Below are 19,958 nucleotides of genomic sequence, written 5' to 3'. Positions count from 1 at the left end.
CCGACACTCCATCTGGAGTGGAGGGGTGAGAGCCTTTGAAAGGAAGAGGCAGAGGAAAAAGAGAGATCGAGTCTGCAGAGCAAAACCACCCGAGCCCGCAGTAAACCGCTTTACCTCAGGCTTTCCGGGCGCCTCTGACCTAGACGGCCAGACTCAGGAAGTGTTGGGAAGGCAACTGCAGGTATGTGATTATTGAGTTTCAAACTAATTACTTATGCTCCCCTTACTTCCAGAAAAGATTTAGACCACAAGAGACATAGAAACAAGTAAATATTTAAAGAATGATTAAAGAGCCCCATAATGAAATTAGATTGGAGAAGTAAGAAATAATTGTCTTCAAAATGCTGGACTGGGGATAATCACTGCAACTGAGCACCAAAACTTAACTTTGAGCTTCCTGGCAGTGGATGCAGAAAGGGAACATATGAATTCCACACCTGCATTATTTCATAAAAGGAAGTACCTATACCAGATACCAGATGAGCCAAACTTCCTAACACTGAACTACAAGAGGAGTTTATTACACCTCATTCAGGCACTGGCCAGGGACCTTATATGTAATAATATCTAGAACAGCGCTTTTACAAAGGATACAGATATTCATATTCCATGTGAACATCTCTTATGTTAGTGGTTCTCAACCCTTTCAGAATCGATATTTCCTTTTTATAACAAATACATTATTGTCCCTTTACTATTCTGAAATGAAGTTCACAAATAATATCCTAACTGCACATTTACTCTTTAAAGAAAGTGAATACCCTAATTAATATAAAAGAGGTGATTTAAAATAAAATAATATTATTTGAATAGGCAAATGCTTGGTCAGACTACTCTAGAAATCTCAGTGAAGTTGCCCATTGCTTGCACCTACACAGACTTACCTTGAATGTGACAACTACAAATACTAACTGACACAGGTTTGTCGTTTGGCAACTCAAATAACACCAAAATGAAAACTCATGCTAATTTCATTCCTGGAAAAGTCAGTGCAAAAACTCTTTTTGCATTTTTGTGTGAATTAGAGATGAGTCTAGGCTCAAGTAATTATAATCAAGAGTTTCACCCATATGAGTATCTGGAGGGACACTCAAAAGCAGTGGAAGTTGGGGCAATTCTTAATTGTGTGTGCCTGATGTCTTTCCCCCACAAGTGCCTGAGGACTCCCCAATTGGTGACAACCAAAAACTCTCCCACAGATTCCTAAAATATCCCCTAGGAGGTAGTATCTCTTCCTTTGTGAACCATTGTCTTAGATCAACCTTAAGTTATAAAAAAGAGCAAATGGGAATTCCCTGGCAGTCCAGTGGTTAGGACTCCGCACTTCCACTGCAGGGAGCACGTCCCGATTCCTGGTCGGAGAACTAACATCCCGCAAGCCACGTGGCACGGCCAAAAAATAAATAAATAAAATAAATTAAAAAAGAGCAAATGGATATTGTTAAATTGCAGCTCTGTGACCACATTTCTAAGAGGAACCAAACTTATACATTCCTGGTACAGGGTGTGATGTGACCTCGTTCCAAGGCTGAGCTCTGGAGACGTTAATAATAGTACTGACCTATTTATATAGGGCTTTCCCTTTTGCCAAGCACTTTCAGAGATGCTATCTCCTTCAATTGTCACAAGAACCCCCTAAGTAGATTGTTATTCTCCCCCCATCTGAAGATGAAGAAGCTGAGGCACAGAGAGAAAATTATCACACCCCGTAGATCAGGCACTGTTGATCGTCATAGAATTGTCTCAGCAAGACTTTTCACAGCAGCACGACTGCCAACAATTCACTATGGACATCACTGGCCAGTGCCTGAATACAGAACAATTGTTTCAAACCTTCATTTTATATGGAGGAACCTGAGGCTTGAGGAAGGAGGCGGGTTGTGCGATGGATGAGAATCACTTGCCTGTCCCTCCAGTGAGCCATCTGTGCTAGGGGATGACGGAAGGGGTAAAGTCCTGGGACTGGAGATTTAAATCTCTTGAAGCCACAGAAATGGGCCCAGAAATGGAGGAGGATGGCTTGGAATCCAGGCATTCGCCAAGCACATCATGAATATCCTTTCCTCAACATCTTCTGGGGATGACAGGGATTTCAGACATCCCCTTAACACATCCCCCCCCCCCACCTCATCCATTCCTATCTATCATCCTATTCAAATGGATCTTGACCCCAGGCAATAAGACATAAGAGCCTCTCCACCCCCAGGTGCACAGGAAGTATTACCTGGCACTTCCTCCAGGGGCCCCAGTCAGCATAGGAGGTGCAAGGGGACTCCAAAGGTCAGGCCTGAGTTCAAATCCCGCTGCACCACCCCAAACTGCCTGATCAACTGGCTCTGATGGGGATAGAGACGCGGATGAGAGAAATCAGCCTGGGGTAGGAGAAATGACCCCTTACCCTGAGCTTCCAAGTTTGGGTAACCGGGCTCATGGCCACCTGGTGATAGAAGTACCCTCAGTGGAGGAGCCCCTCCATTATCCCCAGCCAGCTGAGTTCTGGGTCTACTTGGGACTCACTTTTCTGGTCAGAATGGAAGGAGAAGGCAGCTGAATCCCATCCCCCAGGGGGCACATGCTTCTCTCTGAGCAATGAGGGCTGCTTTCTTGGGTAGCGGTTTCTAAAACTTGGAGTGGCCTTGCAGATCCACCAACTCATTGGTAAGAATGGCCATCTCGCAGCAGAGAGGGACCACTTCAACTGAGGATGACTGGCCCAGGTGAAAGCAGCACCTTACTAAATTCCCACTGGAAGGAAGGGAGGGAGGAAGAAAGGAAGGAAGGAACAAAGAATGGGAGGGAGAAGTGAAGGAAGAAAGGAAGGAAGGGGGAAAGGAAGAAAGAAAGAAGGAAGCATTTTTCCTAACTGCAGCTGTCACCGAGTAAGCACCTACTATGGGCCAGGCATCATATTCTGCTACTATTATTATCCCCATTTTACAGATAAGCAAACTGTAGATCAGAGAAATTGACTAACATGTCCCAAGTTAGAAAGCTAGAAAAATAGCAGAACCTGAATCTGAACCCGTGGCAGTCTGGCTCCCGAGAGCGTACCCATTTCACTAGCTGCCCTGCTGCCCTTACCTAGGCCTCCCTCCAGTCTGTGAGGCAGAGATTCTTAGCACCTCCCCCCAAGACAGATGGAGCACTGAGCCTCAGTAAAGCTGAGGGTGTTATTGTCGGTAGAGGCAGAGAGAGGGCGGCCATCGTCTCATGCATTTGTTCAGAGTAGTGTTGAGCTTTAAAGCACAGGCCCAGGAAAAAGAGAGGAATTCTAATTGAGGCTGAGATTCTTACTAACTGGGTGGCCTTGGGCTGTTACTCACCTGTTTTTAGCCTTACCCCTTTAAAATAGGGAGGAGTATCTAGTCTTAGGGCAGTTGTGAGGATCACGCAAGATCATGAGCACATGGGAAGTGTCATTACTTAAAGTTCTTCTGCCTCTGCCTCAGAGGTTCAGATTTTGTTCAGATGCTTAACTCGTTATCCTAATTATGCAGACCAGTGCTTCAGAAACTGGCTGATGTCAGAATTACCTGCCAAAAGTGTAAATGCTTGGGACCCACCCCAGGAAGTTTTGAATTAGGAGGACCTCTTTATTTTAAATAAATTCCCAGGTAATTCTGATGCACAGCCAGGTGTGGGAGAACCAATCTATTAGCATAGACATCTCAGCCACAGTGGGGAAGGGACTCAGGTGGGTCCCCTCTCCAAGTCCCCTTCTCCCCTTTCTTGTCACCACCAGCACCTCCTCCCCACTGGCTTGCAAGTGCTCTCCCTAAATGAAGGTCTGTATGGCCTAGCAGAGTCAGTGACAGTGTCCCAAGGAGCCTGTCTTTCCAGAGGCCTGGGAACCCAGCACAGAGCTGGGAAGCAGGATGCCAAGGTTTCTGCTGTAGATTTGCCCCGTTGTGACTCACTGGTGGCCCAGGGCCAGTAGGTTTCTAAGCCTCAGTTGCCCATGGTCCACAGATAGTCAGGAAAAGAAGAGTGGCCTGTCTGCTTCCTCAGGAGTGTGTCCCTAGCACTTGACTGCCAGAGAGCAGGTGGGGTAGAGAGGCCTGGGTAGAGCAAGGGGAAGAGGTGAAAGAATCCTGCATAGCTGTGTTTTCCCACTGACATCTCTCCTTTGATGCTCACAGTGATAGGAAATAAAATCCAGCATCTACCTTGGGCCTGTAACATTCTCTGTTATCTGTCACTAGCCTTTGCTTCAATGTTATCTCATAACCCTCCCTCCTTTCTGGCCCTCTTGCTGTTCCCTGAGTGCTCCCAGCTTGTTCCCATCTCAGAGTTTTTGCCCTATTTGCACGGCTTAGAATACTTTGGCGATGGATCATCACAAGTCTGGTTCCTTCTACTTATTGAAGCATCAGCTTACAGGTCACAGGCTCAGAGAGACCTTTGCTAATCAGTCACCAAGTCTAATGTGTTGTCCCAAGCACTGGGACACAGCATCCTATAGTATATCATTGAATTTTAACTTTCACCCTAGCACTTGTCATCATAGGATCTAGTTTCCTTTTTAATTTACTTAATGTGTTGCCTGTCTCCCCCTACGGTAGAATGCAAGCTCCATAAAAGCATATCCTTGGCTGTCTTATTTATTGCTGTGTCCCTAGTGCCTGAAAAGTGTTCAGTGATTGTTTGTGGAATAAATGAGTTAATGACTTTGCCCCAGCATGAATCGTGATTCCTTTTTCTGATTAGAGGACACCCAAAGTTCTGAGAGAAGTGAGTGTCCCAAAACCATTCCAGGCCCTTTGTATTCTTTTTTCAGGTCCTTCCCATAAAACCTGGCTGACACACAAACCTAGCTGGGGTGAGGCTCACAGGTGTGATGAAAGCTTGGAGTTGCCCCATGAATGGGCTAAGACTGATGTGAGGGTGAGAAGGCGGAAGGTCAGAGTGTGTGAAGGGAGAGGCAGGCTGGGACAGGAGAGCAGGGTGTGAAACCGGCAGTGGTGAGGGGAAGAGGGTGACTTGGCTGTGTGTCAGGAAGTGTTTCCCTCCACCCTCCCCTGGGGAGAGCCCTGACCCCAAGGTGGCTTCGTTTTGGGGAAGCAGGTTGTCAGGCAGCTGCTGAGGGAGAATAAAGGTGTGGCCTGGGTGGTGACAATCTACTGAGGTCCTAGGCCCAATACTGATCACCAAAAGGAGCAATCCCACAGTGGCACTTGGCCAAATAGGTGACAGGTGAGCTTCCTCCTAAAAACCAGCCCAACCACACATGGAGCCTCAGACCTGTGGGGAAGGGAGAGAAAAGAGTTCTCTAAGGAAATGGAACAGTCAGTATAGAATGATTAGTAATAATAATGATAATAATAGGTCACATTTATGACAATATGTCTGGCCCTGTACTAACTGCTCTATATGTGTTCCCTCGTTCAATCTTCACGAAGCTCTCTACAAAGTAGGCATTATTATTATTGTTATTCCCATTTGAGAGGTGTGGAAACTGAGACTCAGTGAGATTAAATATCTTGTCCAAGGTCACACAGTAAGAAGCAAAGTTAGGATTCCAGCTTAGATCTGTAGTGATTCCAGGGCATTATGGAAACCTAAACCTGGGGAGAGTTGCTAGGGACAAGTTAAGAGGGCAAAGCCCCACTGACCCCTGCAGAAGTGGGGATGGGGAGGGAGAGTGGGATAGACTATGTATAAATAGCAGGCCTGTTTTTATCCCTACACATGGGCTGAATCAGGCAAGCAGCTCTATCTGGCACAATCTGAGGGCTCTGAATGCCAACCCAGCCCTGTGTCATACAACTCCCATCCCAGCGTGTCCCTGGGAGCTGAAATGCCTACTGAGAGAGTCATTTCTTTGGGTCAGGACATTGACTCCAGAAGACCCCTGTAAAAATTCATAAGTTGGAAGAAAAACACATCAATCTCCTAGCACCTGTTGAACGTGGCAACCTAGGCTAGCCAGCTGGGTCCTGTGGGAGGGGGCTCAGCTTTTATGTTGGAGAAGAAGGTGGTGTTCAAAGGCAAGGGAAAGTAGGAGGCTCGTTCCACAGCCTGTGTCTCTCCAATCCCAGAAGCCTGGGGATTATACTCAATAGTTCAAAAATCCTAATGCAGACATTGTCCTCTGGGACAAAGATGGGGAGAAGCCACTCCAGTGGCTGGAAGACTACTACTAACTTCCTTTGCTTTTGCTGGGTTGATACCAGGTGCCTGCAACTGCAACTCTGGTAACCTTGGGCTCACGAGACCTCCTGGCATTCATGTGTCTAATTTTAAATGATAAATGAATTAATTATTATTTACTACTTGATTTATCGGTAGGCAAAGAAGAGGGTTTCTGAAGCTCAGAAGATGACATGGGTGGAGATCTCTGGTTTAGAGCAGGGATGACCGGAGGGACCAGGCCTGGAAGAGGGGAAGGAATGAGGGGTGTCCAAGGGCGAAGCGCAGCTCAGCAGTCCCAAGGCTGCAGCGTGACAAGCTTATCTGGGGAAAGGTAGGAGCTGGTCCCCGCCACCTGCCGGTCAGCAGCCCTACCCACAGTCAGGCCGCGGCTGCCCTGGCCTAGTCCCGAAATATGTGAGCGCCGCCCCCTTCTCCCGCCCCTTTTCCCAGCCGCGCCCACGGGGTCCGGGGCTGGGCTGCAGGCGCCTGGAGCCGGGCGGGAGTCCCAGCGCGGGAGGAGGTGGGGGCGGGGCGGCAGGGGGCGGGGCGGAGCCTCGGCGCCTCCAGGAGCCTTATTCCCGGCCGCAAGCCCGGGAGCGCTCAGTCTACCGAGAGAGCTGCGCGCGGAAGGCAGCTGGCCATCCTGAGTGAGGCTCAAGGGCTCGGGCGGACGGACAGACGGAGTGAATACAGAGACGCCCAGCGGACGCGAGCTCCGCGCAGATCCCAGCCAGGCTTGCACCCAGAGGCCGGCAGCAGAACGTGCCCGGCAGGGTCTCCTGCGCTCCTCCCGCCCGGCTCCCGTGCCAGCGCCCGGTGGCCGCCGCCTCCTAAGTGATTGCTGCCTCGCCGCCTCCGCCGAGTCCGGGACCATGAAGCTGCTGCCGTCGGTGGTGCTGAAGCTCTTTCTGGCTGCAGGTAAGAGGGCTGCCGGGGGTCGGGGGGGATGGGGACGCTCTGCTGGGGACACGGAGGAAGATCGCTGCAGCGCCCCCGGCGCGGGCCACTTGGTGGGGCCCGTGCTGCCTGGCAGGCGGGCGCCGGCAGCGGTACGTGGCGACGGGGGTCTGGGCGGGGGTTCTGAAGCGGCCTCGCCCCTCACCCGTAGTGCTCTCGGTGTTGGTGACCGGCGACAGCCTGGAGCGGCTTCGGAGAGGGCTGGCGGCTGGAACCAGCAATCTGGACTCCCCTACTCAATCTACGGACCAGCTGCTGCCCCCGGGAGGTGGCCGAGGCCGGGAAGTCCTGGACTTGGAAGAGACAGACCTGGACCTTTTCAGAGGTGGGTGTGAGGGATGCCCATCCTCGGACCCCGGTGGACAGTTGAAGAATAAGTGGATCTGGCATTTATAACGATTGGGCACACCTGTGGTTTGGGGGTTTTCATGGAGGACCTCAAGGAAAAGCCGCTTGGCCTGACAAACTCTCTGGGGGGTCCTAGAATGTAGATCCTGTTGTCTTTCTTGCCCAACGTGGTCTCACATGCCACGTTGCTGCCTTTCTGGATACTCTGAGGCAAATTGAAACAGGCAAGGTGTGTGAGGTTGGTACATTCCTCTGAGGTAAGCTGGGTGATAGGAACAAGAAATGGTTGAGATGCTTTCCTTAGAGTTTCTATGAAAAAATGTGCACAAGTCCTAATTCCCACCTCAACTGACTATTATGTACAAAATAAGGTAACAGATGTGGAGATGCTAGGCACATACAAGGTGTGCAGTGTTAGTCTCCTCCATCCACCTGTCTCCAGGTTGGGGAAACAGGGGAACGAGGAACACTTGGTCCCCCCCAGGTTAGGCCAGCACCTCCTCGGGAGCCTGTGAATGCTGAGCACTGGGTCCCTAGAGAGCTGTATTGATATGCTGGGTGTCTACAAATCCTACACAAGCCTGGATACTTCCGGACCACCTTGAGTCCCTGAGAGAGACTCCAAGGGAGGAAGGGCCAAATGGGATCCTTCAACTGGCAGAGGTGCTGTGGCTAAGTAAATACAAGCACAGGGCAGAGTCCAGAGCCTCCAGTATTGCCTGCTTCCTTGCCCCCAGTCACCTGCAGAGATTCTTAAGGGTGGAGGAGGGACTGAGCCCTGGAGCCCCGGAATGACTATATTTGGTTGGAAAGATATCCACCTGTTCTAGCTCCGTCTGCTCCTCTGCCACCCTTCTTCCTTACCCAGAGCTTCCCTTAGGTGCTGTCTCTATTTAGTATACATCAAGGGTCTGCTCCAAAGCTGAGGCTGGGTTCCCACCTTCCATCCTCTCACAGTGGCCCTCTGGGGGTCACTCCTGGCCTGAACAACCTGGATTCTCCTGGCCCTCTCCTCATAGGCAGGGCAGAGCTGGGCTGTGACTCACCCTCCACCCACACAGCTGCTCCTCCTAGCTCTGCAGACCTGACTCACTGCTCCCTCTCCCCTCAGGAGCCTGGCTGTCACCCTGTCACTCTCTCCCTCCCTTTTCTTTTTTTTTAAAATAAATTTATTTATTTATTTATTTATTTTTGGCTGTGCTGGGTCTTCGTTGCTGCGCGTGGGCTTTTTCTAGTTGCAGGGAGCGGGGGCTACTCTTCATTGTGGTGCGCGGGCTTCTCATTGCGGTGGCTTCTCTTGTTGCAGAGCACGGGCTTTAGGCGTGTGGGCTTCAGTAGTTGGGGCACACGGGCTCAGTAGTTGTGGCTCGTGGGCTCTAGAGTGCAGGCTCAGTAGTGGCGCACGGGCTTAGTTGCTCCGCGGCATGTAGGATCTTCCCGGACCAGGGCTCGAATCCGTGTCCCTTGCATTGGCAGGCGAATTCTTTTTTTTTTTTTTTTTTTGAGGCAGGCGAATTCTTAACCACTGTGCCACCAGGGAAGTCCCTCTCCCTCCTTCTTCTGATCGGCTGGGCCCTCCTGCCTCAATTTCACCACAGCCATGGTCACTGGTTTCCTCTGAGCATCTGCCTCACCTTCTGAGTTCTGAAAGGGCCTGGGTCTGCACCAGAGGAAACAAGAGTCTATGGGACTACTGGCATCTGCCTCTTCTTTTTTCTTGGGTTTGCTGGGCAAAGACTATTTTTCAGGTCTAGGAATCCTATCACCTGAAATAAATAACTGTTATCATTTATTAAGTGCCTCCTCTATTCTAGGCACTTAACATGTTATTGTGGGTTAATTAATCCTTGCTGCAACCCTCTGAGATAGGAACACCTGTTCTCCACTTTTTACTGAGAGCTCCAGGGTTCAGAGAGATTAAGTGACTTGCCCAAGATCACATGGCTGAAATCTGAACACGGGTCTGCTGACTTCAGAGCCCATTCATTGTCTCATTCCTGGCTCAGCATCCCAGGTGCTCTGGGCTTGTCTGGAAGAGGGGACTGGGTTGTGTGAGGCAGCTTGGTGTGTTGGGAAAGAGCACTGGATATGGAGTCCAGAGACCACATTTCAGATCCCCAAACTGTAGGACCTTGGGCAAGTCACTGCCTTTCAGGACCTCAAGTTTTTCATCTGAAAATGGAAAGCCATATTTTTTGAAGTCAATTCCACCTTGAGGATCCTAGGACTCCAGTCTAATGTATGATGCTCATCCTTCTGCCAGACATGTGGCTATAGCCATAGACAGAAGGCACATTTTTTCTGCTGGGACAGGGGAGGGGAGACTTGTGTCAGACCCCTGGGCTGATGGGCATAGCCCATGATCAGTCCCAGCTGGATGTCTGTGTGAGGTTGTTTTTCCCTTTTTAAGTGTGGAAAGAATGGGGAGAGTTATCATTGTTCTAGTTCCTTCTGATAGTTCTTTACTTTCCATCTTTCTGCTTCTTGTGCACTGTACTCCCCATCCTAGGGAGCTATAAACAGGACATCTGGGGATAAATGTAAATGGACCTTTGAGAGAAGTGGTGAGCTGCAAATAGCGCACAGAGCAGGGTAAATATTTTGCTTGATGTCAAAAAAGCAAGGCTCTTTGAAATTAGCACACTATTGTAAATCAACTATAGATCAATAAAAATATTTTTAAAATTAAAAAAAATTTAAAAAGTTAAAACAGCAAATCTCTGACCAGGGGTGGCCTGCTTGCTGTCCCTGAGCCTGGTTCTGCTCTGGGATCATGGTACGCTGCTGCTAATGGGTACCCCAGAGAGGACCACCTGGACATGGGCACTGTTCTTATTTTAGGAGCCTCTTCCCTCTAAAATACCCTCCAAGTACCTTCTCCAGAAGCAATTTTTTATCTCTGACGCTGTCTTCCTGCAAATGGGTCACTGAGTGCAGCATCAGGAAATGAGGCTGATTTAAGGCCAAAATAGAACCAAGTGGGCGTGGGGGAGTAGGAGATGAGGATGGACAGTGGGGTGGGGATGAGGTCAGTAGAATTGCCCAATCAGCTGCAGTTACTCAACAGAAGCCTGCATTCTTAGAATGAGGTCCTTTTTTTTTTTTTTAATGTCACTTGGACCCAGTAGTCTTTTTTTTTTTTTTAACATCTTTACTGGAGTATAATTGCTTTACAATGGTGTGTTAATTTCTGCTGTATAACAAAGTGAATCAGCTATACATATACATACATCCCCTTATCCCCACCCTCTTGCGTCTCCCTCCCACCCCTCTAGGTTGACACAAAGCACTGAGCTGATCTCCCTGTGCTATGCGGCTGCTTCCCACTAGCTATCTGTTTTACATTTGGTAGTGTGTATATGTCCATGCCTCTCTCTCACTTCGTCCCAGCTTACCCATCCCACTCCCCGTGTCCTCAAGTCCATAGAATGAGGTCCTTAAACTGAGTTTATGAAATGCCTTCCTTGGGACCCCCCAGCCTCTACTTCCTCCACCACTTTTGGGAGGTCTGCCCAGTCTTCCTTCAGCTCTTGGGAGGCACTGAGCCGAGAGGCCTTCCCAGGCCTCTGACTTCAGGTAGGATCAAAACGTCCTTCCAGACACTGTGCTGTTCTGATTTTTTTCCCCTGAGGAAGTCAAAGACTTAACAGGGTACTTTTCTACTGCAGCTGCTTTCTCTTCCAAGCCGCAAGCTCTGGCCACACCGAGCAAGGAGGAGCGTGGGAAAAGAAAGAAGAAAGGCAAGGGGTTAGGGAAGAAGAGAGACCCATGTCTTCGGAAATACAAGGACTTCTGCATCCACGGAGAATGCAAATACGTGAAGGAGCTCCGGGCTCCATCCTGCATGTAAGTGTCTCTTCCCCGGGGCTGACTGTTAACAGCTCACTCTTTGTCAGCCTGGTGGCTGTTCCTGGTTGTCACTGTTCCTTGAATTCATAAATCCACTCAGTTTCTTCTCAACCTCTGGGAGGAAGTTGGGAGGAGGGGAAATATTTTTAGTCAGCGGAAGGGGCTCCCCCCAGCATAGGATGCAATTTCCTGTGGCGTGGGTTTGTGACGCTCTTTCATCTTTGGGGGCATTTCCTGCTTGCTCAGAAATGAGCACATGCTAGGAGAGCTGACACCTGAAGGTAGGTTCTTCATTTCTGCCTCATGCCCTACTCCAGATGGGAGAAGCCAGTAGGAAACATGGCAGAGTGGGGCTCCTGGGTGGAGTGGAGCTCCCGTGGCCTTCTTTCCCAAGTCCTGCAGGTAGGTATGAGGTGCATTTGGATATGTGCTATGCAGGTATGTGTACTCAGACATATGTGCATGTGAGTGAGCAAATGTGGGTTGATTCTAAGACATGGCAGGACTGTAGAGAAAGCAATCATTGTGGGAGCAAGGAGAAGCCCCTCCTCCCTTCTTCCTCACCCTGGCGAGGGCCAGGAGGTGGGGGACATGGTGGGTATTGACCTTTTGCTATGGGGGTGGGAGAACACTTCCTTTGTGTAAGATTAACGGAAAATAGAACCCAACTCAGTAGGCATCAGCCCCCGGTCAGGCAGCATCACCCCTTCCCTGGGCAGGGGTGTGGGTGGAGAGGCCATGGGTTCCCCAGCCACTCTGCTAGGCCAAGCCCAGCAAATGGCTGCCTTGGCAACCCCTCAGGGGTGACGACACTGCCATGCTCTGTGGCAGGCATAATGTCGCCACTGTGCCTGAGACCAACACCCACATCAGGCTGTAAACATGCAGTCTCTTTTGCTGGGCCTGAGTTTCTGTGGAGTGGCAGCCTCGGTGACCTGGGAGACTCTGGACAGAGTCAGGAGATTGCTGTGTGCACACCGCTTCCCAGCCTGTCAAGAAGGCTGGCTGCCTCGCATCTCTTCTGCTGTGATTGGTACAGCTCCTTTGGGTTTTTTTTAAAGCTTCCTTGTCCCATCTGATCTCATATAGCAGAGTTGCCCTGTATTTGGCAATTGTCAGACAGACCCATCACCCCCCTCCATGTCTACAGTCACTTGTGCATCCTCTCCTTTCATATCCGTGTCAAGAGCTTGGTATTGGAGGGGGTTGCTTAAGAGTGACCTAGACAGTGGGAGGGAGATGCAAGAGGGAGGAAGTATGGGGATATATGTATACATATAGCTGATTCCCTTTGTTATACAGCAGAAACTAACACAATATTGTAAAGAAATTCCACTCCAATAAAGATGTTAAAAAAAAAAAAAAAAGAGTGACCTAGACAGTCCCCAAATTATTCTTCCAGAAGTCTTGAGACAGGGTAGGGAATGTTTGTCCTAAATTTGTAAACTGGCCTCATTAGCACAGGGTGGAGGCAGTGACTCTGAGCGTAGTCAAGATGGATCGAGGCCAGAAATCTGTCTCGGCCGAACTGGTCCAGGGCGTTGGTGGACGGACTTCCACTGCTCAGCTGAGAACCCTTTTAAGGCTGCTCTCCTGGAGAGCTGAGCTTGACTGACGACCTAATCCCAGAGAACCTAGATAGTGGTGTCCACGGTCAAGGTGACCCTAGGGATGGTGATGGTAACTGTGACAGTGCCTTCCTTCCTTTGCCCTGGAGCTTTACAGTTTACATTTAATATGAGTTGAGCCCAACAGGTCTCTGTTGAGCACCTACTTGGTGCCAGCTATTCTAGGGGACGGGAAAATACAGCCCTGTATTCTCAAAAGCCCTCTGCTGGGTAGGCAGGTCTTGCTGTCTGTACTTGAAAGATGAGGAAACTGGAGCCCGGAAGTAGGAAGTGATTTGTCTGAGATCAACAGCTAAATAAAGTGTGTGGAAACAGGACAGGCACTCAGGTGCCTGACTTCCAGTCCAACATGCTTTTCATGCCCCCAGGCTGCACTGGGTGTTGGATTGCGTCCTTCTTCCCTGTCTGTTCTTACAGAGTTGGAGCATGATTTTACAGAGGGCAGCTATTATACTAGAGGTCTCCGAAGGCTTTTACTAATTGAAGAGCATGGAATCTGATGTGAAGACTCTGTATCTGCTTCCTAGGCAGATTTTCAAGGGGCTGGATTCTGTGTCTGGCTTGGCTGCCTCCTGCCTCCTGCCCTTGGTACTCAGGGCAGAAGGCAGCAAGAAGACACAGAGCTCCTGGTTTGGGAGAATGTGACATCTGGGCACCTACATCTGGGACGCTTTGTGGCTCCTTCTTGCCTCCAGACCCAGCAACCACCAGCCGGGGTGTGTCAGGCTGCCGTGGTGAGCTTGAGGCTGGCCGGCTTCCTAAACCGCCCTCTGCAGCCATCACCCACAGGAAAACCCTTTTGTGTCACCAGCCAAAAGTTGCCCTCAAAGAGCAGTTTCCTGGGGCTCCTGATGAGCTGCTGACCCAGAAACTGGCTGCAAAGTTTCCTGTGGCTGGAGGAAACCTGGGGACAGTTAGCCTGACGAGGACTCAGAGCTGGAAGAGAGACAGGCCTGAAGGCTCTACTTGGCCTCATTGCCCAGATGCCAAGAAGGAATGGCGAGCCCCCTTCTCTTTGGCTCCATCTGACTTTGGTGCTCCCTTCCTCAGGATATGGGCAGTATCCTCCGGAATCTGATTATATAGTAACTCCCACACATGTGGGACTTGGCCTTTTATTAAGTGCTTTTATTTGTATTATCTCATTTGATCTTCACAAAGCTCTAGTGAGGTAGGCATTTATTATTCCTGCCTTTCACATGAGAAAACTGAAGCTTGGAAACGCAACCGTAACTTGCTCCAGATCACCTGGCTAGAAATAGCAGCAGGACCAGTCTGGAACTCATGTATTCTGAGTCCCCTCACCAAATGGTGCCCCCTCCACCTCCTGGGGTAGGGGTGGAGAAATCCAATTTGGAAGATGTCTCTGTACTCTAGAGGGTCCTTGCTTCTGTTGTAATACAAGTTCTGAAATGGGCCACAGACGTGGGTAGGAGGAACACATCCCGGTTTGATGGGTCACTGGCTCTGGGCAAGACACACGATCTTACCCTCACCCTGGGATGCTTGGAATGCTCCTTCCCTGGGGAGCCAGAAGTTGTCTGCAAAGGGAGGGGGACGTGGGTAATATTAGGATGTTTACATTATTATCCTTTTGACTCAGGGTGGGGGTGGAGGGATTATGTAACTGAATTGTGGGACTCTGAGGCCAAGCTTTATTTCTATCATCTGAGTAAGTACCTGTGGGGTTTGAATGATGGGCTGGAAGTGAAAAACAGACTCAACTTCAGCTTCCCTCCCCGCAGGAAAGCACAGTCTCTGAAGTCAGCCAGACTGCTGGGTCAAATCCTGGCTCTACCACTCACTACCTGTGTAATCTTGGGCAGGTTATATAATAGAAGTTTAGCCTCAGTCTCTTCATCTTTAAAATGGGGATAGTAACTCCTACTTCATAGAGATGTTTTCAAGATTACATGAAATGATCCTTGTAAAGCAATTAGCACAGAGTACTTGGCTCATAGTAAGCCTATGTAAGTAATGTGTAAGTAAGCCTATGTAAGTAATGTGTAAGCCTATAAGTAAGTAAGTGGGCTATTAGTTGTTATTTATCATTCAAGATAACAGTAATAATAACTGAGAGAGCAGAGTCAGACCGCTCTCTGTTTCTGCTCCAGAAACCCATCAAGCCCATTAGATATGTGTTTCCTTGGGGTAACCTACACTGTTCAGAATGGAAAGAATTATGAATTTGGAATTTGGCCCTTCTGTTCCCTAGCTGTGAAACGTTTCGCAAATCATTTACTCTCTCTGACCCTAATCTTAGTCTTTCAATACGTAAAAGAGGTTATACCTGGCTACCAGGGTGTTATGAGTCTCAGTTAAGCTAGTCGATAAGGATAGTGTCTTATAAACTGTAAAGTGCTTTGAACAAGTGATTTTCCAGGGGTGCTCCTAAGAGCATCCTCTATGTCCTGGCAGGATAGGGGTCATTGTTTTGTCCACCTGGGCCAATGGGACAGATGCATGGAGAGGCTGGGCAAGGAGCTGTGTGCTCTGCTGTGGGCCTGACCTCCATTTATCCTGCAGTGAGATGGTTCCCCGAAACATCCAGGAGGAGCTGGGAAGGGAGGAGGTGCTGGGCAGGAAGGCAGGGGCAGCCTGGCCCCTGGGTCTGATAGGTCTGCTCCTTGAAACTTTTCTGATACCTCTCGGCAGGAAGAAGGGATTCCTTGCTCTAAGGAACCAGGTGCCTAACCTTTTCCCCAGAGGATGTGCAGTTCAGATTAGAGGGCCACCGGGTTCTCGGTGCTTCCTTCAGCAGTTAGTGGCCTAAAGTCCCCAGGCAGACAGTGCCACTGCATCCCTGAATGGGCATTTATGGATGTGTGTGGGCAGCACACTGAGCTCACCGTCAGACAATCTGTGGCTATGTCTCTGCCCTGCTGTGTGACTGTGGGGAAAATAGCTCTGCCTTTCTGTAACATGGGCTCCTGCCTACATCAAAGGATCTCTGGGACGCTCAGATAAAGAAAGGGATGTGAGGGAATTCCCTGGCAGTCCAGTGGTTAGGACCGCGCTTTCACTGCTGAGGGCCTGGGTTCAATCCCTGGTCGGGGAACTAAGATCCCACAAGCCACGCCGCGCAGCTCCCCCGTAAAAAAAGAAAGGGACGTGAATGTGCTTGTTCAACTGTAGGCACTTCTCAGTCTTCCCAAGGGCTTCCAGGAAAAGTTTTGTGTTAGAAGAGGCAGTTGCCATCTGATTTATTTCTTGAGTAAGAAAAGCCAAGGGTTTTTTTTCTGACATTCTAAAATGTACTGGCAGGACAGCTAGGCAAGAAGATGTTTTCTCGGTTTGTTTGCTTTGTCCTGGGATGAAGTAGGCCTGATAGCCCAGCGTTCAGAGGCCAAAGGCCAAAATTCAGCTTTCAAGTTGGGCCTTGCACCCAGGGGGAGCTGGGAGTTAAATGAAGGAAACTTGAGAAAAATGACTTCTGGCAAAGGAACAGGGCCTATTAATAGGCTGGGCAGTGGCAGAGGGACTGGACGCTGGAAGCATTGGTGGGGAAGGCTGGGTTTATTTCTGGGTCAGAGCGTTGAGGGGCCTCACTACAGGGAGTGATACTGAATCCCCTCAGTTCAACCCACCAGCTCTTGTGCCCAAGTCCTCTGAACATTTTAACACACATGTAATTAATCATCCACGCGTGGAACAATCTAGCCAAGACCTGAAGTCCTCCTTTGCTTTTTCCCTGCCTGGAGCAGGAACTTTGTGCCAGAGAACCAAAGGGAATGAAGAAGGGGAGGGCGTGGAGTGAAGGAGGAAGGCCACAGAGCCTTTAGAGGGGCTTCTAAAGAGTCTTGTACTAGAGAAGGCTAGAGGAAGGACAGGCATCACAGTTGGGGACTGACAGGCTGAAGCTGTGAGGAGTGGGCTCTGGCTTATGTAGGTGGCCCGTTGCCAAGAGTGAAGCCAAACCACTAACTTCATCTCTGCTTTGTTCTGTTTTGGACCAGCTGCCACCCGGGTTACCATGGAGAGAGGTGCCATGGGCTGAGCCTCCCAGTGAAGAATCGTTTATATACGTATGATCACACCACCATCCTGGTTGTGGTGGTCGTGGTGCTGTCATCCGTCTGTCTGCTGGTCATCGTGGGGCTTCTCATGTTTTGGTGAGTGTTACAGGCTGTTTTCGCAAATCACTTCTATTCCTCCTCCTCCAGGATCTTCTACCTGATGGTCACATGAGCCCTCTAACCCCCCAAATCCTGGGCTAGGAGTCTGACTAACATTCCTGGGTACAGGCTCTCCAAGAACCTGGCTTCTCTGGTATGACATATGTCCAGTGTCTAGAGCCCAGGGCAAAAATCGCCAGGCCATAGGAGGTCCTGCTTCTCACAGCAGGCTCAGCAACCCACCCATGGAGCCACATCTTCACACAGTTCGTTTTCCTGACTCTGTTCTCTGATGGCATTAGAGTGTTGTTTGGTAGTCAGGGCATGGGTGGTGCTATTGGTGTATCCTTCCAAACCTGAGGCATCTAGTCCCCAGGCCATGCTTTCAATCCAGCTTATATTCTAGACTGAGGAGACCTACTAAGCACTCTGTGCCCATTTACAAGCAGTGCAACTCATCTGTTGTGAGACCTGGATCAAGTTACCTGTCTTTCTAAGGGTTGTAATCTTTCAGTGATTGTAATCTCTGTTCCCCTACCTCATAAAGATGTTGTGAGGATTGTATAAATGAGGTGAAGGTTCTTAGCAAATTGTAGCCTGCCATTAGAGAGAGGCATCCTTTGGGGCAGTTGGACCTTTGGCCAGAGGTCTGTTGATCTGCCGTATCCTCTGGGCTTTTCCAAGTATGGAGAGAATCACTGGGCCAGAATCTTTTGGAAGGACAGCTCTGGGACCTGCACCCTGTTGTAGCAGGCAGAGCTTGCTCAGAAAACTTACTTTCCTCAGGTACCACAGGAGAGGAGGTTATGATGTGGAAAATGAAGAGAAAGTGAAATTGGGCATGACTACGTCCCACTGAGAGAAACCTGTGCTCAAGGTAATGGTCCATCCTTTGCCCCATGGTACCATCACCACCTTTCCTAGATCTGTTTCTAGGCATGCTGAATTCTTCTCTTGACCTAGGAGTTAGGGGGCAGGCTGCTATGGAGTCAGGGTCCCACTGCAGAATTGTTTTCAAAAAGGTTCTCGGTGCTGCATCTCCACTTAGGGTGGAAGTTGCTAGAGAGATACCCAAGACCAATGCCTGAGAAGACAGCTTCTCTCGTCCTCGTCTCTTCTCCTTCCCACCCCTTCCCAGAAGATCTTTCCACTTCTTAAAGCTGGACCCAGGAGACTCTTAAGACCTCTTGAGCTGGATGCAGCTTTAAATGCCTTCTTCTTGTGCTTTAGGAATCAGCTGGGGACTGCTACCTCTGAGAAGATACAAGTTGATCACAGACTCTGCAGAGGGGAAGGACTTCACAACTAGCCATGAAGATTTCTTCATCCCCAGTTGCCATCTAAATTGGGCCTCCCATAACTGCTTTGCCAAAATACCAGAGCCTTCAAGTGCCAAACAGAATATGTCCAGTGGGATCTGGGTCAGAAGAAAGCAAAAGTGAGGGACCTTCGTGCCCTTCTGATTCTCCTCCACCAAGCCCTACTTACCCCCATAAGTTTGTTTAAACACTTATCTTCTGGATTAAAATGCCAGTTAAATTCCATATGCTCCAGGATCTTTGCCTGAAAAAAAAGAAGGAGAGGAAGAAAAAGATTCGGGGACTGGAAGAAAGTAACAAAGATTGAGAAGCCATGTACTCAAGAGGCCACCAAGGGATCTGCCATTTGGACCCTTCAGTGCTGGATTTGATGAGTTAACTGTGAAATACCATAAACCTGAGAACTCTGAATTTTGGGACTTCTACCCAGATGGAAAAATAACAACTATTTTTGTTTGTTTGTTTGTTTGTAAAATGCCTCTTAAATTATATATTTATTTTATTCTATGTATGTTAATTTATTTAGTTTTTAACAATCTAACAATAATATTTCAAGTGCCTAGACTGTTACTTTGGCAATTTCCTGGCCCTCCACCCTGCATCCCCCACCATCTGGCTCAGCATTACTCTCCTCTGCTGCAAATGTGAGATGGCTCTGTGATCCATCTGTAGTAATCTATTGTCTGTCCACATTTCGGAAGATCTTCCACGATCTGAGTGCCACAGGGGGAGTTCTGTATGGTCAGGATGTAGGAATTAACTTTGTCAGATCCACTCTATGAGTTGGACGGCAGTCTTGCCTAGGCGATTTGTCTACCGTTTGTGTTTTGAAAGCCCAAGGTGCTGATGTCAAGATGTAACAGATATCGGTACTCCCCTGTGTCCTCTCCCTGCCCAGTCTCAGAAGAAGTTGGGCTTCCATGCCTGCAGCTTTCCTGGCCCCTCACCCTCCATGGGCCCAGGTCCACAGAGTGGGAACTCACTGTCCCTTGTGTCAAGACATTTCTCTTATCCTGCCATTCTTCTGGTGCTACTCCATGCAGGGGTCAATGCAGCAGAGGATAATCTAGAAAAGGTATTAGCAAAGAAAAAGGCTGAGGAGGAACAGGAAACATTGGAGCTGATTGTTCTTAGTAACTGATAACCTACCAGTTGCTACAGAGAAGGTTGGAGGTGAGGAGGGCTTTTGTGTAAACCCACCCACCTAACCAAAACTACAAAGGTATGCTGTCGTGGTCCCTTCTGGAAGTTTCTGGTGCCATTACTGAACTGTTACAAACCTGAATTTCCAAACCTGGTTTATATTTATACTTTGCAATTCAAATAAAGATAACCCTTACTCCATAACCTTCTGTCTGCTTGTTTTAACTGGGAGCTAGTTTAACGTAGGTATTTTCTAAGCCCATAAATAGCCCAGGCCTATTTATGTAAACTATCTCAGTATCCCCAACAACCCTATGTAGGTGGTACTATTGTCCCATTTTTCCAGAATCGGAAACTGAGGCTTGGAGAGGTTAGGTAACTTGCCCGAGGATACACAGTTGGTAAGTGAGAGAGCTGCAACTGGTAATCTGATTCTAATCATTTGTCTTAGTACTTATATCATACCA

At 49.1% G+C, this 19,958-nt stretch overlaps 1 protein-coding gene across 2 annotated transcripts; it reads left to right on the top strand.

Moving 5' to 3' along the window:
- Positions 1 to 6,746: 6,746 nt before the first annotated feature.
- Positions 6,747 to 19,695, top strand: HBEGF (heparin binding EGF like growth factor). 2 transcript variants are annotated; one of them, XM_068536002.1, is made up of 6 exons: positions 6,747 to 7,050; positions 7,241 to 7,414; positions 11,106 to 11,283; positions 16,871 to 17,026; positions 17,816 to 17,906; positions 18,260 to 19,695. In XM_068536002.1, exons 1-5 carry the CDS (start codon positions 7,005 to 7,007, stop codon positions 17,886 to 17,888), a joined length of 627 nt encoding a protein of 208 aa, XP_068392103.1. In that variant the 5' UTR covers positions 6,747 to 7,004; the 3' UTR covers positions 17,889 to 17,906; positions 18,260 to 19,695. The 2 variants fall into 2 exon arrangements, with proteins under 2 accessions (XP_068392103.1, XP_068392102.1); XM_068536001.1 differs by lacking the exon at positions 17,816 to 17,906.
- The last annotated feature ends 263 nt before the right edge of the window (positions 19,696 to 19,958 follow it).

The sequence above is a fragment of the Eschrichtius robustus genome, chromosome 2, assembly GCF_028021215.1.
Source record: "Eschrichtius robustus isolate mEscRob2 chromosome 2, mEscRob2.pri, whole genome shotgun sequence".
Lineage (NCBI taxonomy): Eukaryota > Metazoa > Chordata > Mammalia > Artiodactyla > Eschrichtiidae > Eschrichtius > Eschrichtius robustus.
Note: the sequence above shows the minus strand (reverse complement) of the source record. Positions and strands in the feature narration are given on the sequence as shown.

Coding starts and splice junctions, on each gene's coding strand:
- HBEGF (XM_068536001.1), top strand. CDS start 7,005: ATGAAGCTGCTGCCGTCGGTGGTGCTGAAGCTCTTTCTGGCTGCAG. Junction 7,415..11,105: donor AGACCTGGACCTTTTCAGAG/GTGGGTGTGAGG, acceptor TTTCTACTGCAG/CTGCTTTCTCTTCCAAGCCG. Junction 17,027..18,259: donor GTGGGGCTTCTCATGTTTTG/GTGAGTGTTACA, acceptor CTTGTGCTTTAG/GAATCAGCTGGGGACTGCTA.